This window comes from Scyliorhinus torazame, chromosome 1 (genome assembly GCF_047496885.1).
Source record: "Scyliorhinus torazame isolate Kashiwa2021f chromosome 1, sScyTor2.1, whole genome shotgun sequence".
Taxonomy (NCBI): Eukaryota; Metazoa; Chordata; class Chondrichthyes; order Carcharhiniformes; family Scyliorhinidae; genus Scyliorhinus; species Scyliorhinus torazame.
Window position 1 is genome coordinate 258,288,503 of NC_092707.1, and position 22,145 is coordinate 258,310,647.

A 22,145-nucleotide genomic window follows, 5' to 3' on the forward strand; every position below is an offset into this window, starting at 1 on the left:
CCGAGAATCAAACCTGGGACCTTGGAGCTGTGAAACAACTGTGCTAACCACTGTGCTACCGTGCCACAATATATATATTGTGACTAGCTGGGGTTCCAGCACCAATCCCTGCAGTACCCCATTAGTCACTGCCTGCAATTTGGAAAAAGACCGTTAATTCCTACTCTTTGTTTCCTGTCTGTCAACCAGTTTTCTGTCCATCTCAATGCACTACCCCTAATCCCACGCTAAAGTGGGACTTTGTCAAAAACCTTCTGAAAGTCCAATTAAACCATATCCACTGACTCCCCCTCACCATCTCTACTAGTACATCCTTGAAGAATTCTAGTGGATTTGTCAAGCATGATTTCCCCTTCATAAATCCATGTCTGATCCTGCCACTCTGCTATAAAATCTTTGAGAATGGATTCTAGAATTTTCCCACTACCGACGTCAAGTTTACTGGTCTATAATTCCCTGTTTTCCCTCTACCTCCCTCTTTAAATAGTGGAGTTACATTAGCTACCCTCCAATCAGTAGGAACTGTTTGAGAGTCTATAGAATCTTGAAGATGACCACCAATGCACCCACTATTTCTAGAGCTACTTCTTTAAGTACTCTGGGATGTAGATTATTAGGCCCTGGGAATTTATTAACCTTCAATCCCATCAAGTTCCTTTAGACCATTTCTCTACTAATATTGATCTCCTTCAGTTCCTCCCTCTCACCAAACCCAGCCTCCCTAACATTTCTGGTATCTTATTTGTGTCCTCATTTGTGAAGACAGAAACAAAATATGTAATTAGTTGCCCAGCCATTTCTTTGTCCCCCATTATAAATGCCCCTGTTTCTGACTATAAGGGACCTACATTTGTCTTCACCAATCTTTTTCTCTTCAGAGACATATAGAAGAAGAAGAAATCGCTTATTGTCACAAGTAGGCTTCAAATGAAGTTACTGTGAAAAGCCTCTAGTCGCCACATTCCGGCGCCTTATAGAAGCTTTTACAGTCAGTTTTTATGTTGCCTGCAAGTTTACTCTCATATTCTATTTCCCCTTCTTAATTAATCTCTTGGTCCTCCTTTGCTGAATTCTAAACTGCACCCAATCCTCAGACCTGTTGTTTTCCTTGGCCAAATTGTATGCTTCTTTCTTAATTTCCCTTGTAAGCTATGGTTTGGCCACCTTTCCCGTTTTACTTTTGTGCCAGACTCGCCTTTGGCCTGGGCTACTTTCTTGATCCTGGGCTGCTAGTGGGTGGACCACCGGCAGCTGCCACTGCTGCTGATGCAGCTGAGGACCCGCCGATCTCTAATCAGCAGGGACCTCTCTGCGGGCAGTATTTCTGCCCCTGGTGGGCCTCAATCCCGGGAAAGGCCCATGTTAACTGTCAGGACATCCCAAGGAACTGGTAGGGGTTTCCTAGTATTTCTCCAACCAGTCGGCGAGACCCCCATTGGGCTCATTAATTCCTGCCCATGTGTTGGAGTGGAGGGTTCCCAATTTACGTTACACCTAGTGATTATGCCCAGTAGACCTTATACTGAGGGGCAGTGCGCAAACATACCTTGTACTCGTAGACAGTTTGCCTGCATTGTTTTGAATGGGGAAAGTAGAAAAGTGGCATTGTAATTGCTCACATTCTTTTTTTTTCTCTCTATACATTTAGAGTATCCAATTATTTTTTTCCAGTGAAGGGGCAATTTAGCATGGCCAATCCACCTACTCTGCACTTCTTTGGGTTGTGGGGGTGAAATCCACGCAGACACTGGGAGAATGTACAAACTCCACACAGACAGTGACCCGGGGCCAGGATCGAACCTGGGTCCTCAGCTCCGTAGGCAGCAGTGCTAACCACTGTGCCACCGTGCCGCCCCCTCTCACATTCTCAATACACTCTAAGTTGTCCAGTGTATCACACGCAGACTGCAGTACAACTCTTTGATCGTTTACCACTATATGTCCCCATTCAACAGCAGGCCATAAATTCTGGCTGCAACTTAGAGCTGAAACTTACCAAACTGACATGATCAAATGGCATTATCAGATAACCAAACAAGGGCTCAAATGCTCACCAATGCTTACTATTGCTGTTTTCTTAACAGCTTGGCCATCCATGCCTATTTTTGCCAGCTATTTCTTCCCCTGGATGGAGGATTTGGAAATACTGACACGTATTCAAAGCCTGCTTTTTGAAAATGATTTTGTTTCCCGATGTGGCTGTTTAACTTTACAAGTAGCTAAATTCCTAATGCTGCAGTTCTTTAAAGGCTGCATGTTGACATAACTTCCTTCCCCTTTGCCTTCTTTTTAGAGCTCTTGTCTCCAGGTGCGAATGAAGCAGAGAGCTTGTAAATAGGCCGGACGTTACCGAATTGCACAAGTTCGGTATTTGACAGAAACCAAAAGACTGATACCTTGATTACAGGCCCTGATGAATAGTAGTGCTATTGTACTGTCTTAATTTTTCTGGGTAGGCGTTGAGATTACTAATCTCTGGTGCCAATCTGCGGAGCTCAATGTTTATCTATGAAAGGGGAAATCTTGTTACAGTTTGCTTAATGATGCGCCATGCTTTACAAATGCGCAATGAGTGTGCAGGCTATGATCAGCCTTTGAGAGGCCATATTCAAATCAGGCCAACTTTCCTGTCATCCACCCATTTGAACAGCACAAGTCTCCCTGTAGATCTGACAAAGTGACACTGCAAACTCAGCCCGTTGTCCTCTGGGTCGGATGTCGAGAATCCAGGCCCACACTCATCCTGAATCTCCCATCCATAAAACTTTTCGATAGGTAGGGCTCTTAAAATCAACCCAATGGTGCCCACAACCGCAAAGATTACCAAAGAATTGAGTCAACGTTTTTATACCTTCGGCCGTCTTTGCCTGTGCTGAACATTATATTAGCTGAAAAATCTTTATTGATTGTCTTGTAACAATGATCGTCTAGAAGCACTGAGGCAGCGGGAGCATTGGGTGAGGGTGAGGGACGCTCGCTGAAATAAAAACATGCTCAGCACTATTTCCTGACAATGATGCAATGTTTAGAGAGGGCTGAATTATTTGTTCAGTGTTTTGGAAGTGGGAGTGCCTCAGACGCAGGCTGTTAACCGGACGCGGCCTCCTCTTCAGCCAGACGGCGCTTAAGTGCTCGTAAATGCCATTAAAATATTCCACAGCAGAATTAAAATAAAATGAAAAACGCCGAATCTGCAAACCCAAAGCTAAAACAGAAAATCCAGGACGTTGCACATCAGGTCACTGGGCAAGGGGAGGACGGCAAGTTAATGCTTTGGATCTGTACCCCGCATCGAAACTGAAGATCGAACAATAAGAAGGCATTTTAGTCAGGCTGGGAAAATAGGCGAATAGTGCAGAGGGCGGAGAGAGAATCCACAGATTCACCAATCACGGAGGGAGTTAAATGTTTTCCACTTTGCACCTTTCCTCTGCTTTTCAAGCCGAACTAAAATAGCCGTTTTTCGTCATCAGTTCTGATGAAGGAGACAATCCTGAAGCATTAACCTGCCTTTTCTCTTTATGGACATTTGCCGATGCCATCATATCAAGCAGTGCAACACAGAGTAGATATAGTGACCATGGGTGGTGTGGGAAGAGGGTCGAGTATAGATTCACCAATGTGATACCAGGACTCAAAGGGTTAAACGGTGACAAAAGGTTGCATCCACTTGGCATGTATTCCCTTCAGCTAAGAGGGTTTGGGGTGATCGAATTCAGGTAAAGTGGTACAAAAGCATTCGATAGGACGGGTGCCAAGAGGGTGTGGGAATTCATCACAAGGGCGACACATTAAAATTAAAGCAAGGCCCATTAGGAATGGAATCCGAGTGACTCATGCCCGCAGTCAATTAAAATCTTCAACTGTGAGGTTGATAGATTTATTTTGTTCGGTGAGGATATCAAAGGATAGGGAACCAACACTTTAAGACTGAGATCAATAGGTTTTTAATTAGTCGGGGAATTCAGGGTTACTGAGAGAAGGCAGGACAGTGGACTTTGTGAGTGTTAAATCAGCCATGATCTTATTAAATGGAGAAGCAGGCTCGAAGGACTGAATGGCCTACTCCTGTTCCTATTTCTTATGGTCTTAAGATTGTTAAAATGGGATACAAAACAGCCATGATCGAGGCCAGAGGGGCTCATTTGATATACAGCTATTTCAGCTAAGGAGGTGTAAGGTTAGTTTACCCCCACCCCGCCTCCCTGACAATCCCATTGTATTTTTAAATTCACACACCACATATGAAAGCTCGCTGTAGGTGTAAAGTGTTGGTGCTGGCGCATTTCTGACCATGCACGACGGTACAGCAAAGGTCAGTTCCAATTGTGACCATCGGAACCAGAAAGCAGTGGCAGTCTTTAATTGTGTGTTTCTAAACGTCTCTGTCAGACAGCGTCGCAGCTGGAAGAGAAGGCGATCAAACTGGCGGAGCAACTGGAGAAGCAGGTGGATTTGCACCAAGCTGCCCTGCAGCGCTCCACGAAGGCAGAGCAGAGGCTATCAGAGCTCCAGGAGAACGTTCGGCACTTGGAGGGAAATCTGCTGTCTGGGGATGTGCTTTGCGACAGCTTGAGCCTGGACAAACTGAAAGTATGGGGACCAGTTGGACCAAGTTTATTTTCTGATTATTTCGACACCCAACTTGCTTTTATAACAGTGAATGAGAAGTAACGTCACTTATCCCATCAACTGGGAGGGAACAGAATGGGGCTATATTATTTCTTTCGGTTTTCTTCCACGCTACTCATTCTCATCCTTCAGAGTTCACCTGTCTCCTCCTTAAACCCAAGGAGCAGGACATTGGAGGCTACAGAGTTCTCCAGTTTTGCAGGCACCTTGCTTGCTGCCCCAGCTCATGAGCCCCACCACAATAAAACACTTCCCCCAAATAAAAGCAAAATCCTGCAGATGCTGGAAATCCTAAAATAAAAGCAGGAAATGTTAGACAAACTCAGGTCTGGCAGCATCTGTGGAGAGGGAAACACAGTTAATTACAGTTCTGTAGAAGGATCATTCAGACTCTCAACATTAGCGCTGTTTCTCTCTCCACCAATGTTGCCAGACCTGCTGAGTTTATCCAGCATTTTCTGATTTTAAAACACTCCCTCTCCCGCTACAGTCAAGGCCTCTTGAGAAATGTACCCACTGAGGCTGGCATATTTGAATGCCAGTGTCAGGATTAAAATTGAGGCCCAAGTATGATGCTAATGCTCTCTGGTCTCCGACAGTCCTTGGTTTCCTCTCTGTTTGGAATGATTGCATTTTTAGTTCAGGTAAATGCATGGGAATTGGGTAGATTATTCGTAAATGAGATTCAGCCCTTGGATTATTAGTCAAAGGACGGATCTCTCATGATATGGCTGGCACTCCTACAAGGGCGCCATCTTCTCTGGAGTGCCAAAAAATATGGGAATGAAACAGGCCACATCCTCTCGTAGAGTCCGTTCCTTGAAATTGCTTTTGGTGAAGTGGCTGAGACCTGAAGCTGGATTTGAGGATGTATGTTTGGGTTTAAGTTTTATATATTTTATATATGCGATGTGAATTGATGTCAATGTGAAGTAAATGTGGGACAATTTATCTGAATATTTCTTTTTTCTTAAAAATAATTTTTATTCAAAATCTTTCACAGATTATCACAACAGAAAAATAGAACCCCCCCCTTTACACAAATATTAAAACAACAAGAACAAAAGTGCATAAATAAACAAATAGATGTTAAACAGTAAACCATAGTGCATCCCCTACCAGACACGGAACCCCCCCACTCTTGGGGGCCTCGCATCCTTCCACTGAAGCAGAATCCTTCGCCGGGCTACCAGGGACGCAAAGACCAGAATACTGGCCTCTTTCGCCTCCTGCACTCCCGGCTCGTCCGACACCCCAAATATTGCGAGCCCCCAGCTAGGCCTAACCCTGGAATTCACTACCCTTGACACCGTCCTCGCTACGCCCCTCCAGAACTCCTCCAACGCTGGACATGCCCAGAACATGTGGGTGTGGTTTGCTGGGCTCCCCGAACACCTCGCACATTTGTCCCCACTCCCAAAAAAACAACTTAGCCTTGCCCCGGTCATGTGCGCCCTGTGCAGCACCTTAAATTGTATCAGGCTGAGCCTCATGCAAGAGGAGGAAGAGTTTACCTTTCCCAGGGCATCCACCCATATACCCTCGTCGATCTCCTCCCCCAGCTCCTCCTCCCACTTACCTTTTAACTCCTCCGCCGAAGCCTCCTCGTCCTCCTGCATCACCTGATACGTTGCCGAGATCCTCCCCTTTCCAACCCACACCCACGTAAGCACCCTGTCCTGGACCCTGCGCGCCGGCAGCAGCGGAAACTCCACCACCTGTCGTCTAACGAACACCCTTACCTGCAGATATCTGAAAGCATTTCCGGGGGGAGCCCGAATTTCTCCTCCAGATCCCCAAGGCTCGAAAACTTCCCGTCTATGAACAGGTCCCCCATCGTCCTAATACCTGCCCTGTGCCAACTCAAGAACCCCCCATCCATTTTCCCTGAGACAAACCGATGGTTCTCCCGTATCGGGGACCACACCGAAGCCCCCACCTCCCCCCGTGGCGTCTCCATTGCCCCCAGATTTTGAGGGTCGCCGCTACCACCGGGCTCGTGGTGTACCGCGTCGGAGGAAGCAGCAGCGGTGCTGTCACCAGAGCCCCCAGGCTCGTGCCCACACAGGACGCCATCTCCAGCCTCTTACACGCCGCCCCCTCCCCCTCCATTACCCACTTACGTATCATCGCCGCATTGGCAGCCCAATAGTACCCACATAAGTTTGGCAACGCTAACCCCCCCCACCCCCGTCCCTGCTCCGCTCCAAGAACACCCTTCTCACCCTCTGGGTCTTCTTCGCCCATACAAACCCACAATACTCCTGTTAACCCGCTTAAAGAAGGCCTTAGGGATCAGGATGGGGAGGCACTGAAACAAAAACCTTGGGAGCACCGTTATTTTAACCGACTGCACCCTACCCGCCAGGGAGAGCGGCAGCATATCCCACCTTTTGAACTCCTCCTCCATTTGCTCCACCAGCCTCGTTAAGTTGAGCTTATGCAGGGCCCCCCCAGCTCCTAGCCACCTGAACCCCCAGGTATCTAAAACTTCTTTCTGCACTTTTTAGCGGAAGCTCACCAATCCCCCTTTCCTGGTCTCCTGGGTGCACCACGAACAGATCGCTCTTCCCCATGTTGAGCTGATACCCGGAGAAATCCCCAAACTCCCTCAGGATCCGCATCACCTCCGGCATTCCCCCCACCGGGTTCGCCACATACAATAGCAGATTGTCCGCATACAACAATACCCTGTGTTCCTCCTCCCCCCCCCCCCCCCCCCCCCCCCCCCACACCACCCCAACCCCCCCACCCCCCACCCCCCGCACCAACCTCTCCAGTCCTAGACTCCCTCAAAGCCATGGCCAGGGGCTCAGTCGCCAGCGCAAAGAGCAGGGGTGATAGAGGACACCCCTGCCTCGTCCCTCGGTATAGCCGGAAATAATCCGACCTCCTCCTGCTCGTGGTCACACTCGCCACCGGGGCATCGTACAGCAGCCTCACCCAGCTGACGAACACCTCCCCGAACCCAAACGTCCTCAACACCTCCCACAGGTACCCTTGCACCACTCTATCAAAGGCCTTCTCCTTGTCCATTGCCGCCATTATCTCCGCCTCCCCCTCCACCGCCGGCATCATAATTGTATTCAGGAGCCTACGTACGTTGGTATTCAACTGCCTCCCTTTCACAAAAGCCGTCTGATCCTCGTGTATGACCCCCGGAACACAATCCTCAATCCTCATGGTCAATACCTTTGCTATCAGTTTCGCATCCACATTAAGGAGTGAAATCGGCCTATATGGTCCGCACTGTACAGGGTCCTTGTCCGGCTTCAGAATTAGAGAAATCAGCGCCCTAGACATCGTCGGGGGCAGGACACCCCCTCCCTTGCCTCGTTGAAAGTCCTTATCAGCAGCGGGCCCAACAGGTCCACGTACTTCCTATAGAATTCCACCGTGAACCCATCTGGCCCCGGTGCCTTCCCCGCCTGCATACTCCCCAGTCCCTTGACCAGTTCCTCCAACCCAACCTGCGCCCCCAGCCCCGCCACCTGCCTCTTATCTGAATATTTCTGCATCTTCGTTGGAAGGTTAAAATTGCGTTTGCAAACACAAATGCATGCACCCTAGTAATTAAAATGTTCATTTCCTATGAAGTATCTCAAATTCCTGGAGGATGTAGCAGAGAAGATGAAGCTGGAGAGAATGACAGCAGAGATTGGCTTCGGTATGCAGCTGGAGGCTATTCTTGCTCGAACTGACCAGCTGGTTAAAATGGAGAATGAGGCCATAATTGAGAACAAGACTCTTACATACAATCTGAAGAGAAAGGTAGAATAATCTCAGATATCCAATTCTTGACGTTGTCAATTTAATTTGATTGATTTTCTAGTACAAGGTTAATATGTGGAGTGAAGCCAGTATGCTATGAACAAGAAACAGCCAATCAACTCAGCAGCCATGACCCATCCACATTCTCGCCCCTCATCAACTCTTACCCACCATTCAATCCCTGTCTATCTACTTTATCATGAACTTTCTTGCTCTATCCAGCTTACCTGTCTTGATCCTGTCTATCACCGCCAGCTGGAGGTTCCCCTCCAAGTCACTCACAATCCTGACTTGGCAAATATGTCACTGTTCCTTCACTGTCGCTGGGTTGAAATCCTGGAACACCATCCCTAACAGCACTGTGAGTGTACCTACACCTCTGGGTCTGTAGGGGTTCAAGAAGGCAGCTCACCACCACCTTCCCAAAGGCAAGTAGGGAGGGGCAATAAATGCTGGCTGAGCCATCGACACTCACATCCGTAAATGAATTTTTAAATAATCCACCAGTCTTTCTATCTGTTTATGGTATAGATTTTCACCTTAGGGCAGTAATCTTGGAGGCAGTATACGCACACCTTCATGGAATCCCATTATTTTCATTTTATTGATTCCTATTGAGAGTTTGGGCGATCCATCCCAGGAGATTACTGTCTAGGCAGTGAAGATAAAAATCTGTGCCCATTACCCTTACACATCATAGAATCCCTACAGTGCAGCACGGTGGCGCAAGTGGTTAGCACGGTTGCCTCACAGCGCCGAGGTCCCAGGTTCGATCCCGGCTCGGGGTCACTGTCCGTGTGGAGTTTGCACATTCTCCCTGTGTTTGCGTGGGTTTCGCCCCCACAATCCAAAAGATGTGCAGGATAGGTGGATTGGCCACGCTAAATTGCCCCTTAATTGGAAAAAAATAATTGGATACTCTTTAAAAAAAAAATAATAATAATTTTTTAAAAAATTTTTAAATCATAGAATCCCTACAGTGCAGAAGAAGGCCATTCACTCATCGAATCTGCACGACCTTCTGAGAGGGCACCCCACCTTGGCCCGCAACACCGTAACCCCACCTAACCTTTTTGACATGAAGGGGCAATTTAGCAATTTAGCATGGCCAATCCACCCAACCTGCACATCTTTGGACTGTGCGAGAAAACCCACTCAGACACTGGGAGAACGTGCAAACTCCACACAGACCGGGATCGAACCCGAGTCCCTGGCACTGTGAGGCAGCGGTGCTCATCATTGTGCCACCATCAATAGTGACAACTGTAAATCCAGTATCTAAACATTTCAAGATAGAGTGTGCATGGGTTTGAGAAGGAGATTGAATGAGCTGGTGGAGCCTGTGGTAGGGGGGAGTGTACATTTTCAACTCGCTACCATCTCCATTCATGCCAGTGGGGAGAGCATTTAATCTTTGTTTATAGAGGTCTATAAAATAATGAGGGGCATAGATAAGGTAGATAGTCAACATCTTTTCCCAAAGGTAGGGGAGTCTAAAACTAGAGGGCATAGGTTTAAGGTGAGAGGGGATAGATTCAGAAGGGCCCAGAGGGGCAATTTCTTCACTCAGAGGGTAGTGAGTGTCTGGAATGGGCTGCCAGAGGTAGTAGTAGAGGCGGGTACAATTGTGTCTTTTAAAAAGCATTTAGATAGTTACATGGGTAAGATGGGTATAGAGGGTTATGGGCCAAGTGCGGGCAACTGGGACTAGCTTAATGGTAAAAACTGGGCGGCATGGACTGGTTGGGCCGAAGGGCCTGTTTCCATGCTGTAAACTTCTATGATTCTATGAACTGGAGCCAGTACCTCATGCAACCATCCCAGAATCTTGACCTAACGGTTTTTACTGGGCATATTTTCACACTCATTACTGCTTACATTTTAAATTGAAATGCTATCCAGTCCTTTCAATTCCCAGTCATCGAGTCACCTCGTCTGTGTTTATCCCAGCACTAACAAGGACAGGAAATTGCAGGTTACTGTTACGTCCAACTGATTTGGAGCTAACACCTAAACCTGAAGCAATATCTGTCCACGACAATTGTGCTTGGGGAAAAATAGCAATCAAGAGGCTCCCTGGATAGGCATCTATTTACACCAGGCTGCAATAAGACTTGTACATCTATTTACACCAGGCTGCAGTAAGACTTGTACATCTATTTACACCAGGCTGCAGTAAGACTTGTACATCTATTTACACCAGGCTGCAGTAGGACTTGTACATCTATTTACACCAGGCTGCAGTAAGACTTGTACATCTATTTACACCAGGCTGCAGTAAGACTTGTACATCTATTTACACCAGGCTGCAGTAAGACTTGTACATTTATTTACACCAGGCTGCAGTAAGACTTGTACATTTATTTTCTCTCACAGACCTTTCAGAATTACTTAATTCAGAGTTCTTTTTTCTCCTTTTCTAAAATGTTTGTGCTGATCAAGGTAAGTGATACTGATGCTAAAGAATGGAGTTCAGACTATTTTAGTACCAAACAGTCCCATGTTAGGAACAGAGACAGACCGATGGAAAGTAAAGCTCCCTCTACTCGGTCCTAAAGAAAAAAGCCTCAGCACATCCCAAAGTGCTTTACAGCCAAAGAAGTACTTTTGAAATGCTGCCGTTGTTATAATACAGGAAACCCAGCAACCAATTTGTGCACCGCAAGCAGGGAAGAGGATAGGAACAGATCATCCATTTTGGTGATGTTGCCCGAGCGACAAATATTGGCCAGAACCCTGGGTAGAACACCTGTTCTCCTTTTCTGACTGCCACGGGAAGTATTACAGCCACCTGTGAGGATTTAACACCACATTCAAATGAAATGGCATCTTCGACAGTGCAGCACTCCCACCCATGTAATAATAATAATAATCTTTATTATTGTCACAAGTAGGCTTACATTAACACTGCAATGAAGTTACTGTGAAAATCCCCTAGTCACCACATTCCGGCGCCTGTTCATGTACAAGAATGGAGAATTCAGAATGCCCAATTCACCTAACAGCACATCTTTCGGGACTTGTTAGAGGAAACCGGAGCACCCAGAGGCCACGCAGACACGGGGAGAACGTGCAGACTCTGCAAAGACTGTGATGCCAGCGGAATCGAACCTGTGCTAACCACTGTGCTACCGTATCGCCCATATTATGACGTATTGGCCTGGATTATGTGTTTAAGTCTCTGGAGTGGGATTTGAACACACAGCCTTTTGACTCCAGGCCCAGGGTGCAGCTACTGAGCTAGGGCTGATGTTTTAAAGAACAAATCGCTTTCAATCTGAGAGAACAAAAGAGACTAATTCTTTTTTCTTTAAACTCTCCCAGCTTAAAGCCCAGAAAGAGAACTTGGTCAGCAAGGAGCTGCACATGGACCTGTTGAGGAAAAAAATCACCCAACTGGATGTTGAGAAACAGACCCAAACTGCGCTGGCGGTGGAAAGGGACGAGGCCCACTTAACTGTGCGGAAGCTGCAGAAAAAAGTGGAACGCCTTGAGAAGGAACTCCATAAAGCACAAACCTCCAGCATAGATCTGAAAGCGAAGCTCTCTGACACTCATGAGCTTAAGGTACTTCTAAAACTCCCAGCCCACTTATCATTGGCCAATGTGCTATTGGCCTCTGTCCTAATATTCTGCATGTAAGGTTACTATCTCACAACCTTTAGCTTTAAGGGCTCCTGCAAAAAATAGGTTCAGTGGAATAGGGATGCCAGCTATTCAACAAGGTTGGGTTTGACTGGCTGATCTTGAAAGCTGGTATTTGATACTCCATTGTGGATGGTGGATGCTGCCTGGTTCTGTACTAGTTGCCAAGTTCCTCTTCACAGTGAAGAGAGGACCAAGTGAGGTTATCAATCATAACATGAACAGTACATTGTTCTTCCCTTCCAGTTTGAAAGCAGATTACACAATCATTGCTGCACCGTGTACTTCTTACATTGACCCATTTGTGTCAGACCCATACTGGAAGTATTGGATTAGCGAATTGCCTATTTTGCTTGCATATATTGTATCAACCAAGTAGGCAGAGGTAACGAGTAATTCAAAAAATATCCCTGATTTTGGTGTTTCCAATTCTCTTCCCGCATCTAGTGGTGCACTAAGGCAGACTTTTGTCCATTTTCATAGCTAGTAATTCCTGGAACATGTTGATTGTCTGTTGCCAGAGGCTTATAGTTTGAGGGGCGCCATTCCACATCAAGCATGGATGACCAGGAGTCTTTCCCGCTCTTACTGGCATTCATTGGCGTGGTTGGAAGAATGTACAGGTTGACATTCAACCTGTTTGGCTGCGTTATGAGCGCACCTTTCTTGGCCAACAAGTCCTGGGGTGGGATTCGAGCCAGACCTTCTGACTCCGAGACAGGGACGCTACCCACTGCACCACAAGACCGATTCTGGTGTTTAAAGGAGAGCAATTGTATTTTTTTATTTTCCAATCTTGGGCCATGGACACTATATTGGCAAGGCTGACATTCATTGATCATCTCTCGTTTTCCTGGGAAAGTGATGATACAACTGCATGCTTGCTTGGCCACTTCAGAAGGTAGCTAAGAGCTAACCATGTTGGGGATTGTTCATGACCATGTTTGAGGAATTGTTCGCCGTGGGGGGAGTGGTGAAAAGGGGGAAAAAGAAAAACTTGTACAGATAGAGACTGTAAAATTGTGAGTTGGGGAGAATGTTCCCCAGAGCATTTATGTTTTTGTACTTCTAAATGTTTGTAAAAAATTACATTAAAACAAAAAAGTGCTAATCATGTTGGAGTCCCAGAAAGGAAGACTGGATAAGAATGACAGGTTTCCTGCCCTAAAGGACACTCATGAATCGGTTCATTGAGTTTTTACAACATGGTCACTTTTCTGCTTCTTGTTTTATATTTTCAAGCTGCCATGGTGGGATTTGAACTCACTGGCGGGTTCATTTGGCCCTCCTCCCCAGCATGTTTTGTTGCAGTGGAGGTGGCCTGCCATTGACCGCCAGCACCATCCTCCGGTCTCGCTGCTGTCAACGGGTTTTCCCGTTGTTTGCACCTTTCACTGTCAGGGAACCCACTGTGGAGGACCGCCCGATGACAGGACTGGAAGATCCCGCCGGTGGGAATGGCTGAAAAATGTTAGCAACTGTCTCTGAATTACTGGTTCAGGGACATTACCACTATGTCGTTAACCTTGATTGGTTGGTTAGTTGATGCTGAGATGCAAATCACCCTCTACATTGAGACTTCAACACTTACATACTTTCCTTTGTTAATTGAAAGCTTTATTGTTGGTTCATTCTCTATAAGGTGTGCACAATTCCAATTGATAGAACTGTCTTCTCCTCCAATATGTCTGTAGATTAAAACACTAGAGCAAAGTAAAATGATAGAGGAGCTGAATAAATCCATGAAGAGGCTGGAGAGGTTGAAGGAGACGGCTATAGAAAAGCTAAACTCCACAAAGTCCGATCTGGACTTCACCGAATTTGAGGCAAAGGAGGAGAAAGGTCGAGCTCGGAACATACTGGAAGCTGTGGGCAGTGAGCTGAAGACACTCAAACAGACGCTGGAGGAAGTGGGCAAACGGGAGAGACAGGTAGGGGTATTCATCATTAAACTCCTCAAGGTGAAGAGCGACGTCCATTTGCAACAGCACTGAGATGTTCCATTCCAAGATTAGCAGGTGTGCATGGTGGCACCTCTCTTGCCTCTGAATGTGAAGGCTGTTGGTTGAACTCACACCAAAGGGATGTTTTAAAAATTAGTTTACGGGATTTGGGCCTCTCTGGCTGGGCCAGCGTTTATTGGCCATTCCTAGTTAGCGTGATGGTGGCTTGCTAGATCATTTCAGAGGGCATGTAAGAATCAACCACCTTGCTGTGGATCTGGAGTCAAAAGCAGGCCAGATGAGGCAAGGATGGCAGATTTCCTTCCCTGAATGACACTAGTGAACTTGAGCACCTAACAGTGTAGTATTGAGGAAGGGCTATAATGTTGGCGATGCTGTCTATTGGAAGAGATAGAACATAGAACAATACAGCGCAGTACAGGCCCTTCGGCCCACGATGTTGCACCAAAACAAAAGCCATCTAACCTACACTATGCCATTATCATCCATATGTTTATCCAATAAACTTTTAAATGCCCTCAATGTTGGCGAGTTCACTACTGTTGCAGGTAGGGCATTCCACGGCCTCACTACTCTTTGCGTAAAGAACCTATCTCTGACCTCTGTCCTATATCTATTACCCCTCAGTTTAAAGTGATGTCCCCTCGTGCCAGCCATTTCCATCCGCGGGAGAAGGCTCTCACTGTCCACCCTATCCAACCCCCTGATCATTTTGTATGCCTCTATTAAGTCTCCTCTTAACCTTCTTCTCTCCAACGAAAACAACCTCAAGTCCATCAGCCTTTCCTCATAAGATTTTCCCTCCATACCAGGCAACATCCTGGTAAATCTCCTCTGCACCCGCTCCAAAGCCTCCACGTCCTTCCTATAATGCGGTGACCAGAACTGTACGCAATACTCCAAATGCGGCCGTACCAGAGTTCTGTACAGCTGCAACATGACCTCCCGACTCCGGAACTCAATCCCTCTACCAATAAAGGCCAACACTCCATAGGCCTTCTTCACAACCCTATCAACCTGGGTGGCAACTTTCAGGGATCTATGTACATGGACACCTAGATCCCTCTGCTCATCCACACTTTCAAGAACTTTACCATTAGCCAAATATTCCGCATTCCTGTTATTCCTTCCAAAGTGAATCACCTCACACTTCTCTACAATAAACTCCATTTGCCACCTCTCAGCCCAGCTCTGCAGCTTATCTATATCCCTCTGTAACCTGCTACATCCTTCCACACTATCGACAACACCACCGACTTTAGTATCGTCTGCAAATTTACTCACCAACCCTTCTGCGCCTTCCTCTAGGTCATTGATAAAAATGACAAACAGCAACGGCCCCAGAACAGATCCTTGTGGTACTCCACTTGCGACTGTACTCCATTCTGAACATTTCCCATCAACCACCACCCTCTGTCTTCTTTCAGCTAGCCAATTTCTGATCCACATCTCTAAATCACCCTCAATCCCCAGCCTCCGTATTTTCTGCAATAGCCTACCGTGGGGAACCTTATCAAACGCTTTGCTGAAATCCATATACACCACATCAACTGCTCTACCCTCATCTACCTGTTCAGTCACCTTCTCAAAGAACTCAATAAGGTTTGTGAGGCATGACCTACCCTTCACAAAGCCATGCTGACTATCCCTGATCATATTATTCCTATCTAGATGATTATAAATCTTGTCTCTTATAATCCCCTCCAAGACTTTACCCACTACAGACGTGAGGCTCACCGGTCTATAGTTGCCGGGGTTGTCTCTGCTCCCCTTTTTGAACAAAGGGACCACATTTGCTGTCCTCCAGTCCTCTGGCACTATTCCTGTAGCCAATGATGACATAAAAATCAAAGCCAAAGGTCCAGCAATCTCTTCCCTGGCCTCCCAGAGAATCCTAGGATAAATCCCATCAGGTCCCGGGGACTTATCTATTTTCAGCCTGTCCAGAATTGCCAACACCTCTTCCCTACGTAACTCAATGCCATCTATTCTATTAGCCTGGGGCTCAGCATTCTCCTCCACAACATTATCTTTTTCCTGAGTGAATACTGACGAAAAATATTCATTTAGTATCTCGCCTATCTCTTCAGACTCCACACACAATTTCCCATCCCTGTCCTTGACTGGTCCTACTCTTTCCCTAGTCATTCGCTTATTCCTGACATACCTATAGAAAGCTTTTGGGTTTTCCTTGATCCTTCCTGCCAAATACTTCTCATGTCCCCTCCTTGCTCATCTTAGCTCTCTCTTTAGATCCTTCCTCGCTACCTTGTAACTCTCCATCACCCCAACCAAAACTTCACACCTCATCTTCACATAGGCCTCCTTCTTCCTCTTAACAAGAGATTCCACTTCCTTGGTAAACCACGGTTCCCTCGCTCGATGCCTTCCTCCCTGCCTGACCGGTACATACTTATCAAGAACACGCAGTAGCTGATCCTTGAACAAGCCCCACTTGTCCAGTGTGCCCAACACTTGCAGCCTACTTCTCCACCTTATCCCCCCCCAAGTCACGTCTAATGGCATCATAATTGCCCTTCCCCCAGCTATAACTCTTGCCCTGCGGTGTATACTTATCCCTTTCCATCATTAACGTAAACGTCACCGAATTGTGGTCACTGTCACCAAAGTGCTCTCCTACCTCCAAATCCAACACCTGGCCTGGTTCATTACCCAAAACCAAATCCAACGTGGCCTCGCCTCTTGTTGGCCTGTCAACATATTGTTTCAGGAAACCCTCCTGCACACACTGTACAAAAAACGACCCATCTATTGTACTCAAACTATATCTTTTCCAGTCAATATTTGGAAAGTTAAAGTCTCCCATAATAACTACCCTGTTACTTTCGCTCTTATCCAGAATCATCTTCGCCATCCTTTCCTCTACATCCCTAGAACTATTAGGAGGCCTATAAAAAACTCCCAACAGGGTGACCTCTCCTTTCCTGTTTCTAACTTCAGCCAATACTACCTCGGAAGAAGAGTCCCCATCTAGCATCCTCTCCGCCACCGTAATACTGCTCTTGACTAGCAGCGCCACACCTCCCCCTCTTTTGCCTCCTTCTCTGAGCTTACTAAAACACCTAAACCCCGGAACCTGCAACATCCATTCCTGTCCCTGCTCTATCCATGTCTCCGAAATGGCCACAACATCGAAGTCCCAGGTACCAACCCATGCTGCCAGTTCCCCTACCTTGTTTCGTATACTCCTGGCATTGAAGTAGACACACTTCAAACCACCTACCTGAACACTGGCCCCCTCCTGCGACGTCAAATCTGTGCTCCTGACCTCTCTACTCTCATTCTCCCTTACCCTAAAACTACAATCCAGGTTCCCATGCCCCTGCTGCATTAGTTTAAACCCCCCCAAAGAGCACTAACAAATCTCCCCCCCAGGATATTTGTGCCCCTCAGGTTCAGATGTAGACCATCCTGTCTGTAGAGGTCCCACCTTCCCCAGAAAGAGCCCCAGTTATCCAGAAATCTGAATCCCTCCCGCCTGCACCATCCCTGTAGCCACGTGTTTAAATGCTCTCTCTCCCTATTCCTCATCTCACTATCACGTGGCACGGGCAACAACCCAGAGATAACAACTCTGTTTGTTCTAGTTCTGAGCTTCCATCCTAGCTCCCTGAAAGCCTGCCTGACATCCTTAACCCCTTTCCTACCTATGTCGTTAGTGCCAATGTGGACCACGACTTGGGGCTGCTCCCCCTCCCCCCTAAGGACCCGGAAAACACGATCCGAGACATCACGTACCCTTGCACCTGGGAGGCAACATATCAAACGTGAGTCTCTCACACTCCCACAAAATCTCCTATCTGTGCCCCTGACTATAGAGTCCCCAATTACTAATGCTCTGCTCCTCTCCCCCCTTCCCTTCTGAGCAACAGGGACAGACTCCGTGCCAGAGGCCCGTACCCCATGGCTTACCCCTGGTAAGCCCCCCCCCCACAAGTATCCAAAGCGGTATACTTGTTTCTCAGGGGAACGACCGCAGGGGATCCCTGCACTGACTGCTTTTTCCCAGTCCCTCTTACAGTTACCCACCTAACTCCAATCTTTGGTGTAACTAATTCCCTGAAGCTGCTATCTATGACCCCTTCTGCCTCCCGAATGATCAGAAGTTCTTCCAACTCCAGCTCCAGTTCCCTAACTCGGTCTTGGAGGAGCTGGAGATGGCAGCACTTCCTGCAGGTAAAATCAGCAGGGACACTAACTGCATCCCTCACCTCAAACATCCTGCAGGAGGAACATTGCACTCCCTTCCCTGCCATTCCTCTAACTTTCTACCAAGATCTGGCTAACAACTAAATTACATTTTTTATAAAAAATAATAATAATATAATAAAATATGGTACTTACCTCAGACCAATGGGTTTTATTATTAGATTAGAGGAGGAGGGCGTGTGGGAGACACTACACGTGTAGTGTCTCGGGTTTCCTCTCCACCAGAATTTATTGGTGAGGGTCTTCCCAGACGTCCGCGGGTCGACTTCCTGTTCCCGCCTAAAACACTAATTTAAAAAAAAGAAAAATTCTCAGCTCCTGCTGAAATTGACTAACCAGCCAGCTCCACTCCCGCCGAAATCGACTGGCCTGCCCCTGCAAAGACAAGTGCTTTTAAAGGACAGACTTACCTCCCAGCAGCCACTTCCGCACTGCTCCCGCTGAAACTGACTCACCAGCTGTTCTCCCGCCGAAATCGACTGGCCTGCCCCTGCAAAGACAAGTGCTTTTAAAGGACAGACTTACCTCCCAGCAGCCACTTCCGCACTGCTCCCGCTGAAACTGACTCACCAGCTGTTCTCACGCCGAAATCGACGTGAGATGCTGAACTGATGCTTAATCTGCCCTCTCAGGGTGAAAGGATACTATGGCACTATTTGAAGAAGAGAGCAGGAGAGTTCTGAAGTCATGGCCAACATATATTGTTGCTCTATTAATAATGTTGGTGAACCACAAGCCTTCCCTTATATCGATCAAATGACCACGCAACCAGTTAGTTAGTCCAAAAGATGGTTTATTTACATACACAAGAGTTATCTCGACATGCAAACACAATATCTACTACGAGTTAAACTACACCTATCAGCTACAATAACCTATACTTAACTGCAGGGCTACCGGCACTGTGCAAATGGATAAGGCCTTTATCTGGATTTCACTTGGCTGGTTCGAAAAAGGCGGCTCTGTCTCTGCTGGGCTCATCTGTCAGGTAGCGATCGTTGGTCTTGAACTTAGCTGGCTGTTCTTCCTGCAATTGGGCTGGCACAGGCCGGATCCAAAAGAGACAGAACACATGGCTGTGCTCTCTTTTATCCCTTTGGGATTTCGCGCTCTTTGGGGTGGTCCTTAACCTTGGACCCAATAGTTCGACAGGGCTCTGATCACCGTCTTCGATTTCGGCCAATAAAGGGGCCGGTGCCTTGGTGGCTGGGCGGGTCCTTAGCGGTCATTGACCTTGGAAGTTGGGCTTTCTGAGTAAGGAGAGTGGCGCCAATCAGTCTGTGGCTGTGGTTGATTGGAGTTCTATTGTCCTGGGAAAATGGGCCATTAAAATGCAAAGGAGCGATGATTTCGATCAGGTTTGGTTACCTGTGTTTCAGATACACAAAGGCTCTGTATCTGTCTGAGTCCTGGGTTGGCCATAATTCCCATGGTCCTTTGCAAGATGACTATCTTAGATGGCTACAATATCCCCCAACCAACAGGTTATCCGGTCAACGTTCCATTGCTGTTTGTGGGCTCCTGTTATGCATACATTGGCCACACTTCCTACATTACCACAGTGACTAGAATTTACAAATACGCCATTGGCTGTAAATTGCTTTGGGAAGTCCTGAAGCTGTGAAAGGAAATTTATAGATGCATCTTCTTTCTTTCTTTTGTACAGATTAGACGCAGAGCATGGGGAGAGGGTGGGGTTGGTCACAGTTAAGTTCACATGGAAGAACTAAGGGCGCAATTCTCCCATCGGGAGACTAAGTCCTGACGCCGGAGTGAAAACCGGAGTGTTTCACTCCGGCGTCGGAGGCCACTCCCAGCCCCCTATTCTCCCGCCCCCAGGGGGCTAGGAGTGGCGCTGCGTCATTTACGTGCGGCGGGCCTTGGCGCTGTGTAAAAGCAGCGCCGCGTAAATGACGCGACCGGCGCCGCGTAAATGACGTCACCCGAGCATGCACGGGTTGGCCGGCGCCAACCCGCGCATGCGCGGTTGCCGTCCTCCCCGCAGCCGCCCTGCAAGAAGATGTCGGATGGATCTTGCGGGACGGTGGAGGAAAGGAGGTCCTCCTTCAGAGAGGCTGGCTCGCCGATCGGTGGGTACCAATCGCGGACCAGACCCCTTTTGAGGCCCCCCCCAGGTGCAGGAACCCCCCCCCCAGCGTTCCCGCGCTGTTCCCGCCAGCAGCGACCAGGTGTGGATGGCGCCAGCGGAAACCTGTCATGTTGGGCAGGCCGCTCGGCCCATCCGGCCGGAGAATCGGCGCTCGCCCATTACCAACGGCAAGCAGCGATTCTCCCAGCGGCCAGCCGTGATTCTCGCCGCGCCGGTTTGGTGGGGGGGGGGGGGGGGGGGGTTGGGAGAATCACGTCGGGGCGGCGTGGCGGGACTTGCGCGGCGCCCGGGTGATTCTCCCACCCGGCGTGGGGGGGAGAATTCCGCCCTAAGTATGCAGTAGGTAATGTGTGACCGGGAGAACCACATTCACATGGCTCAAATGGCATTTTTGCATCAGCCTCTTCAGGTTGTGTTGCCAGGACCGGGCCCAGTGGGAGGATAGGCCAACAATCAAATGCAGAAATCAATATGGCTCTGCCCTCCAAGTTAAATTTGCTTACAATTCCTCAGAAAATCAGGGGAACCTTTAATTAGGCATACCGTCTGTACCTTCACCTCGACTGTCTTCTCAGCCCTTCCAATGCGTAAAGCTCCTGCCCAGGATCCCTAACTATCTCCCTCATCCTTAAAAGGTTAAATTGTGGGGACTACTGCTGGAACTTTGTTTGTATTCCCTTGTGTTTAGAAGGTGATTTGATTTGGTGTTCAAAATGTTAAAGCAATTTGTTAGGATTGCTGTGGTGTGAGATTCTAGAACAAGGGGGCCATGATGTTAATGTTAAAGCCAGGCCATTCATGGGTGAAATTAGGAAGTTCTTATTGACACAAAGGGCGGTGGAAACCTGGAACTCTCACTAAGTTTTTAAAAACAAATTTAGAGTACCCAATTCACTTTTTCCAATTAAGGGGCAATTTAGTGTGGCCAATCCTCCTAGCCTGCACATCTTTGGGTTGTGGGGGAGAAGCCCACACAAACACGGGGAGAATGTGCAAACTCCACATGGACAGTGACCCAGAGCTGGGATCGAACCTGGGACCTCGGCGCCGTGAGGCAGCAATATTAACCACTGGGAACTCTCCCTAAATGGCCATGGAAGCCGGTGGGTCAATTGAAGTTTTCAAGGCTGAGCTAGATATATTTTTGTAAGATAAGAGAAATAAGGGGCGCGATTTTTAACGGGACAATAACAAGAGTCCTGTTTCGGGCATGTTTAGCCTGCAGCGTGAGAAAGACACCGCTATTTCATGGTACTTTGCCTTTTCTCTTTGGCCTTGGCGAGCAACGTCCCGCCGATGCCGTACTTGACATAATTTCCTGCACTGACGAGCTCAGCTCGCCAGTGCAGGAAGATCATTTGATTTGATTTATTGATTGTCACAAGTAATAATAATCTTTATTGTCACAGATAGGCTTACATTAACACTGCAATTAAGTTACTGTGAAAATCCGGGGGGGGGGGCTGCCATTCCGCAGGGTAGGGACTCACTTTAGATAGCTGGGGGTGCAGGTTGCTCGGGAGTGGGGATGGGGGGCTCCGTAGGTACAACATTTCTAGTTTGGTGGGGAGAGTGAAAGCCGATCTGGCAAGGCGGGATCGTCTCCCTCTGTCACTGGCGGGTCGGGCACAGGTGGTTAAAATGAACGTGTTGCTGCAATTTCTGTTTATTTTCCAATGCCTGCCGATTTTCCTGCCAAAGGCTTTTTTTAAGAGAGATTGAAGGAATGATTACCTCGTTCATATGGGGAGGGAAGGTGGCCAGAGTTAGAAAGGCGCTACAGAGGGGAAGGC

The 22,145-nt window shown here is 47.7% G+C and overlaps 1 protein-coding gene across 1 annotated transcript in view; it reads left to right on the top strand.

The window, feature by feature from the left end:
* ccdc170 (coiled-coil domain containing 170) overlaps positions 1 to 22,145 on the top strand; it is a 163,297-nt gene that overhangs the window by 91,259 nt on the left and 49,893 nt on the right. The window contains exons 9-12 of the mRNA XM_072505176.1: positions 4,393 to 4,593; positions 8,230 to 8,403; positions 11,728 to 11,970; positions 13,743 to 13,979. Of these exons, the coding sequence (XP_072361277.1) occupies positions 4,393 to 4,593; positions 8,230 to 8,403; positions 11,728 to 11,970; positions 13,743 to 13,979 (855 nt within the window). The remainder of the gene's footprint in view (positions 1 to 4,392; positions 4,594 to 8,229; positions 8,404 to 11,727; positions 11,971 to 13,742; positions 13,980 to 22,145) is intronic.